This window comes from Fringilla coelebs (assembly GCF_963513975.1).
Source record: "Fringilla coelebs genome assembly, chromosome: 8".
Taxonomy (NCBI): Eukaryota; Metazoa; Chordata; class Aves; order Passeriformes; family Fringillidae; genus Fringilla; species Fringilla coelebs.
Genome location: NC_140066.1, coordinates 36546950 through 36566135, shown reverse-complemented (window position 1 = coordinate 36566135; position 19186 = coordinate 36546950). Strand labels below are relative to the sequence as shown.

The 19186-nt window shown below is 56.8% G+C and overlaps 2 protein-coding genes across 11 annotated transcripts in view; both read right to left on the bottom strand.

Moving 5' to 3' along the window:
* Positions 1-3810: 3810 nt before the first annotated feature.
* On the bottom strand, positions 3811-15682 carry DPYSL4 (dihydropyrimidinase like 4; the record flags this gene model as incomplete). Its single annotated transcript, XM_084210271.1, has 14 exons — positions 3811-3902; positions 4461-4632; positions 5601-5780; positions 6435-6605; positions 7571-7712; positions 7920-8076; positions 8718-8838; positions 8955-9023; positions 10439-10519; positions 10611-10672; positions 12011-12175; positions 13376-13560; positions 13838-13926; positions 15644-15682. The coding sequence occupies 14 exons, from the start codon at positions 15680-15682 to the stop codon at positions 3811-3813; spliced, it is 1725 nt and encodes a 574-aa protein (XP_084066397.1).
* Positions 15683-16879: 1197 nt separating this feature from the next.
* JAKMIP3 (Janus kinase and microtubule interacting protein 3) overlaps positions 16880-19186 on the bottom strand; it is a 61142-nt gene continuing 58835 nt past the window's right edge. For 9 of the 10 annotated variants that reach the window (XM_084210725.1, XM_084210726.1, XM_084210723.1 and 6 more), the window contains one exon: positions 16880-18562. The gene's annotated coding sequence lies outside the window, so the exon portion shown is untranslated. The remainder of the gene's footprint in view (positions 18563-19186) is intronic. The other variant, XM_084210709.1, reaches the window with a different exon arrangement.

The window sequence follows — 19186 nt, the reverse complement described above, 5'->3', positions numbered from 1 at the left end:
TATGACAAGGTTGTGTTTTTGCAGATACTGTTGGAAGCCATTGCACATGTGGAGTAATAAATGTGTATTTTTAACATTGCCAAGGATTTGGTGTCATTCTCAGGGTACTGATGCACAAAAGCGCAGAAGCATCCAAATGCTGGAGCTCTGGAACCCAGCTGGAACCTGGGCAGGTGGGACACTGCCAGCTAGCACAGAGCTGGGTGGGACAGGAGCTGTGGGACCACCAGCCCAGAAACAGGCACTGGAAGGGGAACAGCCAGCCCCAGGCGTTCCCGTGTGCCCCTCTCGGTGCCAGCCAGGGTCTGTGTTCCGTGGGGAGGCTGTACCTGCTCACCCTGGGGCTGCGGGCACTGTCCCTGCTGGCTGGGCATCTCGGTGAGGACGGGAGCCCCGGGCACGGCCACTAGCCTGGGACAGCTGTGCCCATTCCAGCCCTGCTGCCATCCGTGCTGGGGCACCGGGGTGGGGCGCAGGGGCAGGGCATGGGGCAGGACCCGACCTCGCTGCTCGGAGGGCACCACAGCCACGGCTCACAGGGGTTTGGTATTTCCCCACAGAGCCCTCGATTACGTATCTTAACCTCGATAAAAGCACCCCTGGAAGTGTCAGGAGATCTCTGCTTTTCCTCTTTGATCCCCTCAGTGCACGAATGATTTATCTTGCTTGTACTTTGCTGCTCGCTGGTTGCAGCGCTGATGCAGCTCCCAGAGATGCTCGCTTCAAAGGAGCAGTGCAGGCTGAGACAGTCAATGTCTGAGCCTGGACTCGTCCCTTCTGCACCCTTCCTGGTGTCCCTGAGGGACCAAGGACACCCACTGAGCTGGGCTGTGCACGGCAGGGGGAAAGGTGAGGGTCACAGAGGGAGGGCAGCTTCCCACACAGAGCCCTGAAATGCAGGGCAGGGGAAGCTGAGGGACTGAAACGCCCACAGCAGCCAGAAGAGCTCAGTGCCTGCCAGCCCTGTGCCGTCACCACTGTGCCTAAACCCTAAACCATGGCAACTGGCATTGCCACAGACAGACGACCCTCACCAACCAGCTTTGACTTCTTACCTGCTGCAATTGATCCTGCTGCTGATCAAGGCGCTGGATGTGAGGGAAATCACAGAACCACAGAATTCCAGAGTGGTCTGTGTGAGAAGGGACAACAAGGCTTGTTTCACCCTGCCATGGCAGGGACACCTTCCCCTGTCCCAGGTGCTCCCAGTGTCCAGCCTGGCCCTGGGCACTGCCAGGGATCCAGGGGCAGCCCCAGCTGCTCTGGGCACCCTGTGCCAGGGCCAGACCCTGCCTTGTGGCAGTGGGAAGCCATGCAAAATAAAAATAAACAAAAAAGACACAGTGAGCATGGAAGGCAAAGGATAAGCATGGGGATTGTTCAGTGTCTGCCTGCCAGCTCATTTGCTCCCTAAGGAGCACTGCTGTCCTGAGGGAATTGAGGGGTTCATCCCTAACGAGCTCTGCTGTCCTGAGGGAATTGGGGTCCATCCCTAATGAGCTCTGCTGTCCTGAGAGAATTGAGGGGTTCATCCCTAACATGCACTGCTGTCCTGAGGGAATTGAGGGGTCCATCCCTAACGAGCTCTGCTGTCCTGAGGGAATTGGGGTCCATCCCTAATGAGCTCTGCTGTCCTGAGGGAATTGAGGGGTTCATCCCTGAGGAGCTCTGCTGTCCTGAGGGAATTGGGGGTCCATCCCCTCTCCAAGCACAAGCTGGTTCCGGGGCTCCTCCTCAGCTCTGCAGAGCCTGGGCTGTGCTGTCAGTCAAGGGCACGGAGCGTCTCCGCGCTGTCCCTGACCCAGAGCCTGCAGGAAAGCTGTCCAAAGGAATTAGGGCCAGACGCCGTGTGGGTGCCACGGGGGTGTTTCCTGCCAGCCCTGGCTCCGTGGCTCAGCCTCTCCTGGCACCCGAGAGCCGCAGAGATGCTGCTGGCTCTGATCCCTGCACTGTGAGGAGCCTGGGGCAGCTGTGCTGGCTCTGACAGCTCCCTGACACAGGGAATAAATGCAAACCCTCCCTCCCTAGGGGAACGGCTGGCAGGGCTGGAGCCTTGGGCTGCCACAGAGGGGGACCTACACTGGCACGAACCAGGCCAGCTGTGCAAAAGGGGACATTTGCAGCACCTCAGAACTTCCTTTGCCAAGGGTTTACAAGCGTGGTGTGCTGGGGTATCCCTGTAACCCCATGGATGTTGGGGTGGTGGGGAGGTCACTGCCATCAGACTGTGACTTCTATCCCTCCCATGCCTTATGGATTTCCCACTGCTGTAATTTAAGCTTTGTTCAGGATTAAAAGATACCATAGAATCATAAATAGTTTGGTCTGGAAGGGACCTTAAAGCTCATCTCATTCCACCCCCCTGCCATGGCAGGGAGACCTTCCACTAGATGTTAATTGCCTTAGTGCAATTTCAGGGAAAATCAGAAAATCAACAAATGAAATAAATAAATTAAATTTAAAATTAAATATAAAACATCCAAACAAATACATTCCCATGTGCTTAACACTGAAATTACTGCAGCATTAAGCTGTGAAATGTAGGTCATATCAGATAATCAAAAAACCCCCAGCAAAAAATTAAATCCCTCCCTGGTTTATATTTGTGGGTTCATTCCTAATTCATGGATTCATGTATCTGGAGCTGTCGTATGTGTGGTTCCAGCCCCCACCCACAAGTCAGATCCCTGCTGGTGCCACCACAACCCCTGCTCCCTTTCGTGTGCCTGGCTCAGACAGAGCTGGAGAGCCAAGGCTGGCAGTGCCAGGGAAATCAGTGTCTCCTGGCCATGCCATGATGTCTCCCCAGCATCAGAACCGGTGTGGGCCGAGGGGGAAGCCAACCCCACTGCTGGAGCTGTGGGTTCATCTGCAGACCATGGGGCAGGAGGCTGCAGGGCCCCGAGCACAGCTGAGGACAAGGGTGGGACTCTGCCCACACTGCTGTCACGAGCCTCTCCGCTCCAAGGGAGCACAGTGACCTGCAAGTCACAATGGGATGGTTCCTCACCCAGAAAAACTCAAAGGAAGAAAACAACAAAATGGACTCGGGTGGATCAACCACTTCCACCATTTCGTGGTTTCCAACCAAGTTTATTCCAAGCAAGGAGCAGACAGGAACGGAAAGCCATTCCTGGAGGTACATGCACGGCTCTGCAGCCAGAGGTTCACTCTGCATACACACCTTTAAATATAATACCTGGGCTAGAATAATCTTTATAAAAAAGTGTGTTGCATGCACCTGGCCTCCAAACAAGCCCTGGTACTGGGTATTGGACTCACACTCAGTTCTTGAAAAACCGTATAAATGGTCTTTAAAAAACATGGCTGCCAGAAGGACAGCAGCCCAGGCATGGCTGGGTCCTGGAGGGCCAGCACCACTCTGCCCCAGGACACGGGGCTGCACTCGTCCCTGAGCTGTGACCTCTGAGGGACACTCGGGCTGGGGGTGGTTCTGGGAGCACGGCCAGGGCGGAGGGCTCTGACTGGAAACCACGGCAGTGCTCATCTGTTGGAAGTCCTTTGACGGGAGCGGGCAGTGGATGCTGCTGGGGAGGAGCGTGATCCAGCCTGGCTGTGCCTTCATGCCCACGCGGGCCCGCAGGCTGGCCCCGCAGCCCTGGGGCCGGGTGCTGCCGCATGCACAGGGAGGGAAGGGCTTTCCTAGCAGCTAGCGAAGGGACACGCACAGAGAACCCAACTGGGAGCGCTACCTCGGGGACCACTCTACTTTCTACCTACGAGGGGAGGGCTGGCACAGCTGGCGAGCTCGAGGGCAGCCCCCGGCCCCGTCCCGGCGCGGGGACGGCGTCAGGACAGCGAGGTGATGTTGGAGCGCCCGCCCGGCGGGGCCATGATCTTCTGCGCCGTGCGCCGGGCGATGTGGTCATCGGCCTGTGACCCTGGGGAGAGCAGAGAGAGGGGCAGTCCCGCTGCTTAAATGCCACAGCCATAAAACAGTTCCTCAGGAAATACTAATAATTTCATTACATGGCATTTTGGATGCTCTACGAGCATGGCACAGTTTGGAATGGCTATATTTGCCTGAACCTAATTTTTCATTGTTTCTTTCTGGAAGATTTGTAAGTGGCTTTCCTAGAAATAAATTCTGTAGATAATAAAATGTGGGGACTGGTAACATTTATCAAACAGTATGGGACCCATATGATCCAACCAGCTAAAAAAACATTATGGTTTTAGGGCAGAGCATTGGCTTTCCAAGCTCCTGACAGCTGCTGGGCAGCTGTCTGCAGAACAAATTATGCTGAATCACTGCCTGCTCTGGCTCCTGGGAACAGAGCCCCCACCGGGCATTGTGCATTGACATAAATACCGCAGAACATTCTAGAGCTTTCCATGCTGCACTGGGTCCCTTGGCTGCAGCCACAGGACAAAGCTGAGGTTTCCATGGCCGAGCCCCCAGGCAGGCCCCCCGCCCATTCCTCCCGGCCCCCACGTACCGGACAGGCTGAAGCCGGACTGGTGCAGGTTGCGCACGGGCGGCGCCGCGGCTTTGCCGGCGCAGGGCGCGACGCGCGGGGCCGCGCCGGGCGCCACGGCCTTGACGCTGAGCGGCACCTCGTGCACCGGCCCGTCGTACATTCCCCGGGGCACGCCGTGCACCTCGGCCAGCTGCGGGGGAGCACAGGGTCAGCCACGGCCAGGGACGGGACGGGCCCGGGGCAGCGGCCTGCAGCTGTGCCAGGGGAGGCTTGGGCTGGGTACGGGAACATTCCTCGTGGAAAGGGCTGCCCAGCCCTGGCACAGCTGCCCCGGGCAGGGCTGGAGTCCCCATCCCTGGAGGGATTTCAAAACCATGTGGATGTGGCTCCTGGGGACATGGGGCAGTGGTGGCCTGGGCAGCGCTGGGAGAATGATTGGAATTAACGGTCTTAAAAGGACTTTCAGTCTCGCCATGGACACTTCCAGGGATGGGGCATCTGCACCTTCTCTGGGTCCCATTCCCACCCTGCAGGGAGCTGGGACACCCCACATCCTGCCCTCCAGGCACCCCAGACACCCCGAGGCACACCAGAATCGGGGCTCCTCCCTCTGCAGTTGATTTGGGTTACTGATTCCTGCTCTGCCTTTGTGTAGGATGCAGAATTACAGTGTCTGCAATAGCACAGGGAAAAGGGAAGGAGGACAGAGCTGCTAAGAAGCTCTTTACATATTTGCATGTCTCTGTGTCTCTTTAAACAGCTGTGCCAGCACACAGGAGGATTTATCTTACTGTATTCCAGTACCTACGGGATGTACATCCCTTACCCTCCAAAGGCTGCAGAGCAGACACTGAGAATACAGCAACAGAAACTTCTCTAGCACAGCTAAGAGAGGAATTCCTCCCTCTACATCTGTACAAAGAAGTCATATTTTTGCTTTGTAACATTGTAATAGGCTAATAAAACTGTCATTATTAGCTCTAATACTAAGAATTCTTGACTGAGGTGCCAGGCAGTTACATGACAACACACAGAAAGAAATAGCATTGATAATATTCCTGCTGCTGTTGCAGGTTTGCCATCAGCATGGCTCCAATACATTACAGCTGAGAGACTGTGATCAAAACATGGGATTATGGCAAATAAAACTCTCCTTACCCTGTTTCTTGCCTTTATCCTTTTATAAACAAAGTCAGGAAATGTCTTCCTAGGGATGAAGCGACCTGAGCCCTGGGTGACACACAGATTTCCATCTTCAAGGACAACTCTTCCCTGACTTATGACCAAGGTTGGGACCCCGTGGCACTCAGTGCCTTCAAATATGTTGTACTCCACGTTCTGGAAAAAGCAAACCCTGATATTCAGTGCCTGCAGGATTTAAGAGGAGGCCAACAATGCTCCCGATTTTTGTACACTGCTCCTCGTGCACCATCAGTCAGAACTAACCAACCCCCCATATTTCAAATAACAAGATTCCAATGGGAAGCAAACTGGAATGGAGAAAACAAAGCTTAAAACCAATCATATTGAACTACAACACTAGTTTAATACTTTTATTAAAATATATTTATATTATTATATTATTTATATATTCTTTATGGAATATTTAAATTTTGTATCATATTAAGATTAATATCATTATATATTAAACTATAGCAATAGTTTAATACATATTAAACTGTAACTAATACACATTGCAGTTCAGCAATAGTTCAATACTTCAGTTCAGCACCTACATTTTTCTAGTCCACAGCAAATACACTGACCTTAAGATTTCCTTACCAGATGCCAGCTGTCTTGGAGTGGTCACTCAGTAACTATCCCATCCTTTAAAGGATATTTTCCTACTATTTTTAAAAGCAAATGCAAAGTCCTTCATCAGTTTACCCACACAGACAACTGAATGATCTGATGTAGCTAAGGACATGCATTGCTTTCCAGATCTCTTCTGACTGTAAAACCAGCCCCAGAAATGATTTAAAATGTAGTTACCGAATGGTGGGTTTTTGCTGAGATGATTTTCGTAGCCTTGGGGTTCCAGAGCACCAGGTCTGCGTCGGCGCCCACAGCCACGCGCCCCTTCCTGGGGTAGCAGTTGAAGATCTTGGCAGCGTTGGTGCTGGTCACAGCTACAAAATCGTTCTCATCCATCTTCCCGGGGACCTGGGGAGCAGGAAACATCCCAGGTGGACATGGGCTGGGGGCAGGTCCCTCCCCATGGCTGTCCCTGGAGAGAGCTGCTGCCCCCACCCCTGTGCCCATGTAGGTGAGGGTCTGCTCTGCCACAGAGCGGTGGTTACAGGGGAGGGGGATGTGAGGATGAGCCTTGTCCCCATGGGATTCAGGATATGAGAGACAGGTTTTATTTTCTTTGGACTCCAAAGGCTGAAGTCTCTGAAAAACAAGACCTTCACTGGTTGGCTCCAGCTCCTGCACAGACATCTCAGGATCATTGAAGAGGGTTGAGGACAGCCCAGTGAGGAAAGACTGGACATGAACCTAACCAGTGCTATTCCTTTATCATCTTCACTCGTCATCTTGAGAAAAGTTCCACTGCTCTTTGAACAAAGCCCATCTAAGAGAGGCTTCAGGGTGGCTTGGCTCCCAAGCTCCTGCAGGCTGCACAGGGGCATCTGCTCTGTGGGATGCAGGATAGATGCCCCCAGGGATGCTGCCAGCAGGGAATGTGCACTGGGGTGCAGGGACACAGACTGATCCCACCCTCGGATCACAGCCCTGCTGCCAGGCAGACAGAGGTGACATGGAGCCTGCTGGGGCCTAGGGTGACCTGGCAGTTGGAAGCACGGCCATGGCCCCGTCCCACGGGAGAGACACCCTCTCCCCATCCACCTCCACAGGCCCCTGTGAGCTCGAGGGGACAGGAACACCTTATCACCCTAGGGAGAAAGTGCTGCAGAGACTCCCTGGTGGCTGAGCAGGAGCAGAGGGTGGTCCCTACAGAGCAGCCTTTGAAGACACCGTGCAGGCATTTGTGTGTCTCAGTCTGTCATCAGCAGCTCTCTGAAGCTGCAGCAGTGTCTAGACAGTGTCACTGCTCTGGCTCGTCTGCATTAAGGAGGCTGTGACAGCCTGGAGCCAGGCACAGCTCACGTCACTGCAGCACCTACCACGCACTTCTCCCAGACGATGGCCATCCTCTCCTCGATGCCGTTGGTGCCCTCGGGGATCAGGGTGAAGTTGTCCTTGCCCACGGCCTTCTGCGCAGTGCTGAAGGTGCAGTGGGCACTGCCGGTGACCTGCAGGTCCCCGCTGGGGAAAGGACAGGGGTCAGGGAGGGGGGCACTGATGGCACCCCTGGGCCAGCAAAGCCCCCCTTGCTGGGCAGACCAGGGGGGCTCCAGAGGCTCGTGGGCTCGGGCCCCACAGCGCTGCGGGCGCTGTAAATGGCATCGGGTGGGCGCGGGCAGGGTGCAGAGCGGGCAGGGCAGGTGTGCCCAGGTATGCCACGGGACCCACCTGGACAGCAGAGTGCTGAGGTGATCGGGTGTGCTGGGGTCGGGGCTGATGGGGGGGGATGTGACGAAGGCGGCGGCTTTGGCCCAGTTTTTGCTCCAGTAGTGGGAGCCATCCGTGCCCAGGCTGGCTGTGATGGGCTCCCCGTACACCACGGCACCTGCAGAGCAAGGTGCTGTCAGGGCAGCGTGGGCACGCACACAGTGCTGCCATAACCACACACAGCAGCTCCACTCTTCAGCACTGTCAGCACTTCAGAGCCTCGCTAATCCTTCACATTATCTCAGGTGACTGGGAGACACTGTCAAAGCAAGTTCTAGATCTGTCTGTCCCCTCCTTACACAAGGCACACATTCCTAGGAGCTGTCATGCCTTCCTTTAAACCAAACCTGTGTCTGTCTGGCAGCCACCAGGCCAGGGGAAGCGGTGACTGTGCTCCCACTTCCACCCTGCTCCCCACAGGATTGATCCCAGCCCTTCCCACTCCACCCCCAGCCACAATTTGGAGCTTGCTCCACATCTGTTTTTCATTCAGTTCACACCAAACGATCACAAGTGGATTATTCCCCGTTTCTCAGCTGTGTCTGCCTAGATGGAAGTGTCACAGCTTCCAACACATCCAATCCTCCCAGCTCCAAGCAATTAGCTCTGGCACAGCCTACCATGGAAACCAGCATGAGCCTCAGCGCCCTCAGAGTGTGGGGGAGCTCAGGAGATAAGGACTTCTCAGACCTCACAGTCAGAATGAGATTCCTGGCTGGATTTAGAGGTTCAGGGATTGCCTGTGCAGGCCAGTGTTACCTTTCCTCTTGGCCTGAGCCAGGACATCTGCAGCCGCCCTGCTCATGACCTTGGTGACATAGAGGGGGCAGTTGGCCTGCCTGGCGATGGTGATGGCACGGAACACGGCCTCTGCTTCCACCTGTGGACACAAGAACACGACACAGGGGTCCCACGACACACGTGTCCCGGGACACAGGGGTCCCAGCCCCTCTGCACGGCGGGCCTGGCACTTGGAGCGAGGGCTGGTGGTGTTACCTCCTCGGGGCGGCTGAGGACGTGCCCCTCCGGGCCCGTAATCCCCAGCTCCAGCAGCCTCTTCTGCTCCTGGGGGGCGAGGAGGAAGGAGAGAGCAGTCAGTGATGGGCACAGCCCGCTGGAGCACCGTGGGACACAGCACACCCTGTCCAGAGCCACCCGAGGGCAGGTGGGTCATGGGACACTCCCTGGGACATCCCACTCCCCAGGGCCACCTCCCAGAGACCTGTCCTGTGCTGCAGAAATGCTCCTGCATGGGAGCTGCTGTGCCCCAGCAGCACCTCTGGACCCTCCCACCCCTCAAACCCACGGTTCTGGAGGAGGGGACTCAGACCCAGGCTGCCCCAGCACCTGAGCCTGCTGGAGCTGCTCAGGAGCCCCTGGAGGAGGCAGGGATGGGCACAGGGTTGTGAGACTGTCATTGGGGTGCAGCCAGTGCCACCCCTCCCGAAGGTTCCTGTCCCTTTGCACCTCCCCATGTGGCACAGAGGAAAGGGAACCCGCAGTGACAGATGTTGAGATGAGCTCTGGGATGTCCCAGGTCACTCCCATGGCATCTGAACGCAGATGTCCAGCACACACCTCACCCTGTCCCTCTGCTGCTCTGTATCATGTAACCTCCTAGGCAGCTGGCACTAAGGCAAGGATGTAATCCAACTCCACGGAGCAGATCCCACAGGATCCTTTAAAGGACCCTGCTCTTAGAGTGTGCCTATTTGTCTGTATTCTTGTCACAGATCTCCTCCAAGTTTGTCCCCAGGGCTCAAGTGTCACCACTCTGGCAGCTGACAGAAACACTGCTGCAGCTATGAGCTGCCTGGCTCCACAGCCAGCTGAGGAACAGGTTTCCAGATAAAATCCCAGGAGGTGGGAATTAGCCTTTATCCTGTTTGTTCAAATAAACCCATTTGAAGGATTGGGTCTGGCTTTCAGTTCAGCCTTCCTCCCACACCAGACTAAACGCTGGCGTGACTGTGAGCCTGAGGAACTGCCAGTCTAACTCCACCTTGTGTACCTGACTGAGGCTGGAGCCAAGACTGTCCTTTCTACAGGTAAAAAGGAAAAATAAAGCCCCTGAGGCTGTGACACCAAGGAAATCTCAAGTGCTGATGGTGGAGTTAAATGCTGCCAATGTCACAGACATTACTGCAAAAGCCTCAAACCTCCTGATTTTTTCAAGTAATCCAAACTCCTAAACACAACAGATAACGGTATAAAGCCTCACTTAAGGCAGTCAGTCATCCCTTAGGAACCCACAAAGTGCTTTTCGGGAACACAAGCACCCACATGTGAAGATCCATGAGGACGCTGATGATTCCACAGGACACCCTGATGCTCCTGCACATTCCTCTGCCTGCACCCGCTGCTACACGGGGTCCCGTTCCCTCCAAGGCTTTGGGGCTCCAGCTCCCGGGGCAGGGGCAGGGGTTCTCCTCCCCAGGGCCCTGCTCAGCCCTGGCTCCCAGGGGACACCAGCATGGTACCTCCTCGATGATGTCTCCGTTCTCCGCGTGCACTTGGGCGATGGCCCCCAGGTCCCGGATGGTGCAGAAGATCTCGTACATCTGCCGAGACACAGCAGGTGCCAGCTCAGCCCTGCCACCTCCCACCTGCTCAGAGGGAGGCCCTGGCTTTCCCTGCCTTCTGGTGTCCTACCTGGCCATCAGTGCACTGCAGCTTGTCCTTGTAAGCCATGAACACCAGGAAGGAGTTCACACCTTGAAAAAAGAAAATGACACGTGTGGTTTTGTCCCTTTGTCACTGCCCTGGTGTGGGCTGGGCAGGGGTGGTTGGACCAGGGGGTTGTGCTGGAGAGGGTTACACTGGAAGCAAAGCAAAGACAAGGGCTGATGTGGGAAATGTCCCCACTGACCCCAAAGCTCAGGAGTTGTGAAATACAATAAACCCCTACTTTATGGTGCACTTGAACCAAAAAAATGAAACCCCTTGCGGTCCATGTCTGGGGTTACGTACCCTCTGTGACTGGCTCAGAATGCAAACTCAGGCTGATTTCCCTCCAGTGGTGGCTTCAGTCTATGGCTTATACTCAAATTTGGACAGGGGGTGGAGGGAGGACGCAGGGATGGATGGGATATCAGGAATTAGGAATTGTTCCCTGGCAGGGTGGGCAGCCCTGGCACAGGGTGCCCAGAGCAGCTGGGGCTGCCCCTGGATCCCTGGCAGTGCCCAAGGCCAGGCTGGACATTGGGGCTGGAGCAGCTGGGACAGGGGAAGGTGTCCCTGCCATGGCATGGAATGGGATCGTGTCCTTTCCAATGCAAACCATTCCATGATTCTGTGAATTGCTGCTGTATTTTGTATGGATAGAGGCAATAAGCAATACCAAACCATGATCAAATTAGAGCTGTATTTCATATGTGCTCCAAGGAACAGCTCCATTACTTCAGCCACTCTGCATTTTAATAGGAAATTCACCGCGAATTTCTATGGTAATTGGCCAATTAAAGCCTTGCTTGCAAGACTACAAATTACACTGAAGACATTTAGCTCTGCATTAGCATATCTGAAGGAAAGTGTAGATCCAAACACGGCAATAGGTATTAATGAATGCATGAATCCCTGCCGTGTGGTCTACTTTCCTGCTTTCCAGTGAGCCATGCGCCACAGATACCTGGGGATGCACAGGAGTTGCAGGCACAACGGAACCACTATGGAATGCTTACAGCTGAGTTTCCTTCTCTACACCCTGTCCCAGAGGTTTTCCTTTAAATGTTTTTTTCTGTGCATCTGGCAGCCCACATCAGGGTAGCCAACCCTACTCCTTCAGCTTCCAAAATCCCTTTCCATGACCATGCTGCCAACTGCCCAAAGGTGAGGGCACAGACCCAGATGTCATGGCAGGAACCTGGTGCCCGTGTCCCCGTTCACAGTTCCCGCCTGGCCGGCCAAGGACAGGGAGGTGCCAGCTCCACGGGCAGGAGCGCGGCGGCCTGCGTGTGTCCCTGCGGCGCCAGGTGCCAGGGGACAGCAGGGCTGCCACGGCCACCCCGGGACCCTGCAACAACCCCGAGCCCGTGGGGTCCCTCTGCCCTTACCCTTGTCCTTGACGAGGGCCTCCAGCTCCTCCCGGAGGCTCTCGTGCCAGCGCGGGATGTCCACGCTCAGGCCGTAGTCGCAGCAGGCCTGGCCGTCGGCGCGGTCGCGCCACTGCTCGTAGGCGGCCAGGAGGCTGCTCCCCGCGTCCGGGCACACGTGGTCAACTGTGGGGACACGGGGTCAGGGTCAGGGACACGCCGGGCACCGCGCCCCGGCCACAGCTGCTGCGGGGACACACGGGTCAGGGACATGCCGGGCATTGTGCCCCGGCCACAGCTGCTGCTGCTGCGGGGACACGGGGTCAGGGACACACCGGGCATTGTGCCCCGGCCACAGCTGCTGCTGCTTCGGGGACACACGGGTCAGGGACAGAGACACGCCGGGCACCGCACCCCGGCCACAGCTGCTGCGGGGACACACGGGTCAGGGACAGGGACACGCCGGGCATTGTGCCCCAGCCACAGCTGCTGCTGCTGCGGGGACACACGGGTCAGGGACAGGGACACGCCAGGCACCGCGCCCTGGCCACAGCTGCTGCTGCTGCGGGGACACGGGGTCAGGGTCAGGGACACGCCGGGCATTGTGCCCCCACCACAGCTGCTGCTGCTGCGGGGACACATGGGTCAGGGTGAGGGACACGCCAGGCACCGCGCCCGGGCCACAGCTGCTGCGGGGACGGGCACGGCAGTGCCAGCTCACTCACAGTGCTGCTGAGGGACAGGGGGCACGGAGCTCCCAGAATAAGTGATTCAGGTGCAGCAAGCACACCCCAGTGACAGCTGTGTCACGTTTCTCAGCCAGCACAGCACCGTGAGTGCTGGTGAGGTTTCTGCCCTGGGGCAGTTGCCATGGGCAGCCCCCACTGCCCTCACTTCCCTCAACTCTGCTCCTGTTCCCTGCAGCACTGGCCGTGGGCTCACTGGGGAGCTGTGCCAGCACTGGTGAGACTGGTCCGGCAGTCACATATGGCACTGGTTCTTGGGAATGGAATAGGAACAGAACAGAGAGCAAAATTATTTTCCATTGACACAGAAATGGAGCCTGTGCTTAAAGCTGGGAAACTCAAAAACACCCCACACTTGCAGAGCTATTAAAAACATATCAAAAGGTGTTTAAAGTGTTCTGTCTTGCTCTCAGATGAGGTGAGGCAGGAGCAGACAGATATTTTTAATATATGTGTGTATTTTTCATATCCATGTGCAGCAAGTGAAGGAGGTTCTGCACAGTACACAACACCTTCATCTAGCTTTGTGCTGTTTGGATCTGTCCAGCAGAAAGGGACATTTCTGTGCTATGAAGGTACACAAGCATCCCCGCAGTGCCTGCAGGCCTGGTGTGTTCTGCTGGAAGCAGCAGCCCCTTACTGATCATGGTGGTGCCTCCTGCCAGCGCTGCCCTGGTGCCCTGCAGGAAGCCGTCGGCCGAGCTCATGCCCATGGCGGGCGCCTGCAGCCGCGTGTGGACGTCAATGCCGCCCGGAATCACCAGCTGCCCGTGGGCATCGATGGTCCTGGTGCCCCCGGGAACGATCAGGTGCTCTCCGATTTGTCTGCAAAGGAATCAACATCTCCTCTTAACTGGCAACAGCTTTGAAGTGAGGATGCCAAAGCAACCTCTGCTGCTCATCCCCCCGGCTGCCAGTGCTTTGCAAGTCTTTCCAGCTGCAGCTACACCAGTGTAGCTCTTTCCTGACACTACTCTAAAATGCTGCCTTTATTTTTCTAAAAGATTTACAAGAAAAAATGATGGGAAGGAACCTTGTTCAAATCCCAAGGCACTGTATCATTCTAAGAAATTACATTAGCAAATATAAATTTTTAACTTACTTTATTAAGCCATCCTCCACATAAATGTCTGCGTAAAATGACTGATCATCGTTGACAATTTTTCCTCCTTTGATTAGAATGTGGTCAATCTAATGGGAAAAAAATCCACAGTTTTTTAAAGATTTTTTTGTTTGGATCCCACTTCACTCATTCCAAGCTTTAAGTAAATTTAGGTTTAGTATTTTTCCTGCAATCACTCAAGTTCAGTGACTATCTAGACTATTCTACAACTACATTTGCAAGGGGAACCATATGAAATTGTCATTTGGAGGAGCCCAGCTCTCTGAAGGGTGGCAGGAGCCAGGGGTGCATCGCTGAGCCCGGCAGCCCTGGGCACCCCCAGCTCCGAGGGCTGAACCGTGTTCCTGCCTCAGCTCCGGCTACAGGCTTCTCAGTGAATCTCATTAACCTGGTAATTTATTGCCATTCATTCGTTTTCACAGTCTCGGCAGACACAGATAAAGCCTCGAGGACTTGCCTCACTTCAAAGCCAGACACTGGCACAGTTTTCAGATTTGCAGAATCTTCACCCAGAATCTTTAACTAGAAAATTTAGGAAGCAGCAGCATGATGTCTATGTGGAGCTGCAGCCTAATTTCAGAGGATTCCTTTCCTGCTCTCTGGTGTGGATTGAAAAATTATTTCCAGTGCTGAAATGGGCAACACAAAGAGCACAGCCTGGGCACAAAACCAGCCGAGGGACGCCTGAGCACGTGGCAGCACAGTCTGGAGGTGCTGCACCACAAAGAGCCGGGTCCGGGGGCAAAACTGCCCAGAAACATTTTGGGGCTCGTTTAAAAGAGCATCGCTGGCATATAAAAGGAAAACTAAAGAAATGCATTACTTTTGTTTTTAACAGTCAAGGATTTATTGTCTTTATTGTTTCCCCTCGTCCCACAACATCAATCAAAAGAAGCCCCAATGTTACTGCCCCATGGGAGAGCCTGACGGCCCCTCCCCTTGTGGGGCCCATCTTCACCCCGTGCCCATCCTCACTCCGTCCTCACCCTCATCTTCACCCCGTGCCCATCCTCACTCCGTCCTCACCCTCATCCTCACCCCGTCCCCACCCCGGCGGCAGCGCCCCACACCCAGGATCCGCTCCCGCAGCCCAGGAACGGGGCTGGTCCCTGCCTCCCGCACCCACCGGGCTCTTCCCGAGGGAGTTCTGCCACAAGCCAGGAAGAAGAGAAAAAACAAAACACAAGGCATCGCAATCGAGGGATTTGTCCCGGCTCCTGCCGGGAAGCGCCGGGAGGAGGGAATCCCCTCCCACGCAGCGCGGCCGGGGCCGGGGGAGCCGCGGGGGGACCCCGGGCTGACGGGGGAGGCAGAGCACGGCTGCGAGATGCTCTCACACTGCCGAGCCCATCCCGCGCTGAAAGCGTGCCCGGAGCACATCTCCGGCCCCGGCGGCACAGGGAACCGGGGGCACGGCGGGGCAGCCCCGCTGCGGAGCCCGCCTGCCTTTGTCCCCCCGGGGCGGCCCCGGGACAAAGCGCCGGGACCGCCGGGCTCCGGCCGGGCCGCGCAACAAAGGAGCGGAGCGGGCAGGCTGCGAGGGGCGGACGGGGCAGGGGCTCGGCCCCGCGGCCCCGGCACCGCCGGCAACGGCCCCGCCGGCAACGGCCCCGCCGGCAACGGCACCGCCGGGCGCTCACCCCGGGGCGGGCAGGAGCCCGCGGCTCTCCCCGGCTGTGCGAGACCGCCCGCCCCGCTCCACCTCCGCCGGCCGGAGCGACCCCCGGCCCGGCCCCGGCTCGCAGCCCCGCGGTCCCGCAGCCCTCGCCCGCGGGGAGCCCTCACCGTGCCGCGGCTCCCGCTCCTCCTGCCCGGCTGCGACATCGCCGCCGCCTCCGCCGCGTGTGTGCGGGGCGCCGCGCGTGCCCGCGCCCGCCGCCGCGCGCCCCCGCCTGCGTGCGCGCCCCCGCCCGCCCCGCCGCGCGCCCGGCCGCGGACAGAGACGGTCCGGCGGGGCCGAGCGGGGCCGAGCGGGGCCGAGCGGGGCCGAGCGGGGCCGAGCGGGGCCGGGGCCGCGGGGCGCTCTCAGCCGTGCCCCCCCCAGGGAAAGGCGGCCGCTCGGCGCCCCCGCACCGTGCCCTGCTCAAACCCGCGCCACGGGGATGGGCCCAGCGCCCGCTCCCGGAGCGAGCTCCGTGGGACGGGACGGGACAGGACGGAATGGGACAGGAGGCAGGAGGACAGCCGGACGGGTCCCCGCTCGCCCTCCCGCCGCGGTCTCCGCCAGGCCGGCTCGCCGAGGCGCCTCCGGCCCCTGTCCCGGCGCAGTCCCGTTACCTGCCGGCAGCCGTCGGGCAGCGCGGCCGGAGCTCTCGGGGGCAGCGCGGCTGCGGCGGGGCCGGGGTCTGGGCCGGGGTCGGGGCCGGGGCCGGGGTCGGTGCCGCGGTCGGGGCCCGGTCCCGCGTCGGGGCTCGGTCCCGGGTGGGTGTCGCGGCGCTGTCCCCCGACGGGTGTTGCTGTTCCGGAGGCAGCGAGCGAGGCGAAGTTCAGCGTCTTGTTATCGAAGGCATCCTCCACGCTGCAGAACATCCCGCCGCGCTTCTGCCGCGGCCGCGGGCTGCCCGCGCCCAGCCCCGCAAAGCAGGCGGGCAGAGCCTCCTCCTGCCGCCCCGCCATGGGCCCGGCACCCCTGCGCTCCCCGCTGCCGCCGCGCTCCCGCAGCCGCTCGCCCTGCGGAGGAGAGCCCAGCGCCGCGTTAAGAGCCGCCCAAGGACCCCCCCGCCCCTCCCGGTGCCCATCCACCCGTGCCCGGCCCCGCGTACGACCGCGAGGTGACATCTCCAGCGTCTGTGATGGCAGAGACAGCGCGGGGTTGGCTGCCGCCGGGATCGGGTGAACGCCCCCCCCCCCGAGCCCTCCCGGGCATCTCCCGGTCCCCCAGCTTGGCCGGTGTCACAGCCCAGCTTCCCCATCCCCTCAACCCCAAACCAGTTCATCTAATTTGAAGGTTTAAAACAGATCTTTTTAATTAAAATTGACAATAATTTATGTATTTTACAAAGGAATAGAAAGTCTCTCGATATATATCATAGGAATCACAATACAAAAATATCTGTAAAATTCTCTAGTCGATCGCTCCAGCCCCTGTTTTTGGGCTGTCGGTTGCTGTCGCAGCACTGAACCCAGCGTTCCGTATTTTGGATATGATTCTGGAGCAGGATTAGAGGACACGGGTCACGGCACGCCAGCCAGTGGACCAAAAACCTCCATCTTCTCTGTGTTACGTTTTGCATAAGTTTACAACAGTCCCTTTTTATAAACTGTACAGCACATCATACAGGGTTTAATACACATATTCACACGGCGATTTCCTGAGTCGAAGCTAAATCTCTTCCTGCGCACGCTGCCAGCGAAGGGCACAGGGGTGCGAAGGAGCCGGCGTCGGTCCAGGGGCATTTTCTCCTCCTGGTCAGGAATTCTGTCCACAAGCCATGTAAGGCACTCAAGGAATCACTGAAGGCTACAGATATAGAGCAGAATATGGAAATAACAGCCACATCCTCCAGCAGCTGGAACAAGCAGTCCATGCCTGACGCACACACGGTGGCGGGTTTGGGGCGGGGGGCGGCCCGCGGCACCCCCCGCACCGGGCACGGAGGGACTGCGGAACGCCCCAGGCCGGGGCACTGCCCCAGCGCCGTCCCGGGCCTTGGAGACGGTGTTTGTAAGAGATGCACAGGGGCCAGAGTGAGGCGGGAGAGGCCGAGACCCGACACGGCTCAGCCCGGCTCTGGGCTACCAGAAAACTCCGGACACAGAGCCCAGCCTGGCTCTGGGCTACCAAAAACTCCGGACACGGAGCCCAGCCCGGCCCAGGGCTACCAAAAACTCCTGACACGGAGCCCAGCCCGGCTCTGGGTTACCAGAAAACTCCGGACACGGAGCCCAGCCCGGCTCTCGGCTACCAAAAACTCCTCACACGGAGCCCAGCTGGACGCGGGCAGCGAGCGGAACCAGCGGGATCCCTGCCCGGAGAGCAATTGGATGGCAATCTCCTGTCTGTGCATTTAAACGGAGGACACAGTTCTGAAAACTTTCTTTAAGCGGTTTTCTCTTTCCTATGTACAAAACTTCATACATATTTATAGTGACATATAGATAAGCACAATTCCTTATTTACACACAGATCTGTCCTGTACAATTGGCTTTGTACTTAAAACCCCCAGGATCAAGGAAGTTAATGGGAAAACAGAACCGATATTTGAGACACACGGACACACCGGCAAGAGCACGTCCTGAATGAAGAGCCATGAGATGGACTCAAGCCACTTCCTAACGTGCCCTTTGTCACCTCAGCCACCACCTGCAGGGCTTCCAGTGAATACAGTATTTTAAGACATGAAGTATTTCAGTAGAACTCGAAATGAACTTGTTTTAGGCGTGAAATGCAGAAGCAAAAATGCAGCTCATCCCAGAATGCCAGCACTATTGGTATTGGTGTCTGGTAGAATCGGAGCTTGTTAAATCAATTCCATGATAGAATCCTATGCTGATATCAAAATCCACAACCTTGGCCTTAACACATTGCATTCCCCTGGTTCAAATACCACACTTCTCTGACCAACTCCCTTCCTTCTGTTTCTGCAGCTGAGCTCCCTGTGCTGGCTTAAAACATGGTGGATGTACAAGTGCAGGAAGAGGTTGAAGAATTTCAGTATCCAGGGGTTTTCTTCATAGTTTTATAAACTCCAGCGGCACAGGTACCTACAGAATAAAATAAACACAAGGTTTAACTACAGCTGTGGTCCTCTCCTCCACGTGGGATTTTTAATCCCAAAATCTACAACATTTCCATTTCATAGGTTGTGCTGGGTTGTGTTAAGCAGCTCTCAGTTAAGTCTGAGTTGGAGTAGGCTTAGCCAGTTACTGTTTTTGCCCTGAAAAACGAGATAATTTATTAAATGTTAAATGTACTTTTTTCCTCCAGGCTGTGCCACACATCAAATAATTCATTTTCCTTAAGCAGTACTCCCCTAGAAGCTTTGGGTAACACTCAGAATATGGTGATGATCGTGATGAATGATGAGTTTAAAATTTGCCTCATCTTATAAACTCTGAGAGGACAAGTTAATAACCACGGAGCCAAATTCCCCCTCGCCAGGGGAGGAGAGGCGGCACGAAGGAAGGACGTGGCGCCCGTAGGTGGGAGGGGGCGGCTGCAGTTGCCCTGACCCTTCCCGTGCCCCCTCCTCCGCCTGCCCCGTTCCCATGTCCCACCCAGCCAGGAGAGCAGCGCCAGCCGGACGGGGAATGAATGCCTGGGGAAGGAACGCGCGTGGGAAGAGAGCAGCCCTGCCGACGGCCAGAAAGGAGAGACTCCCCCGTTCC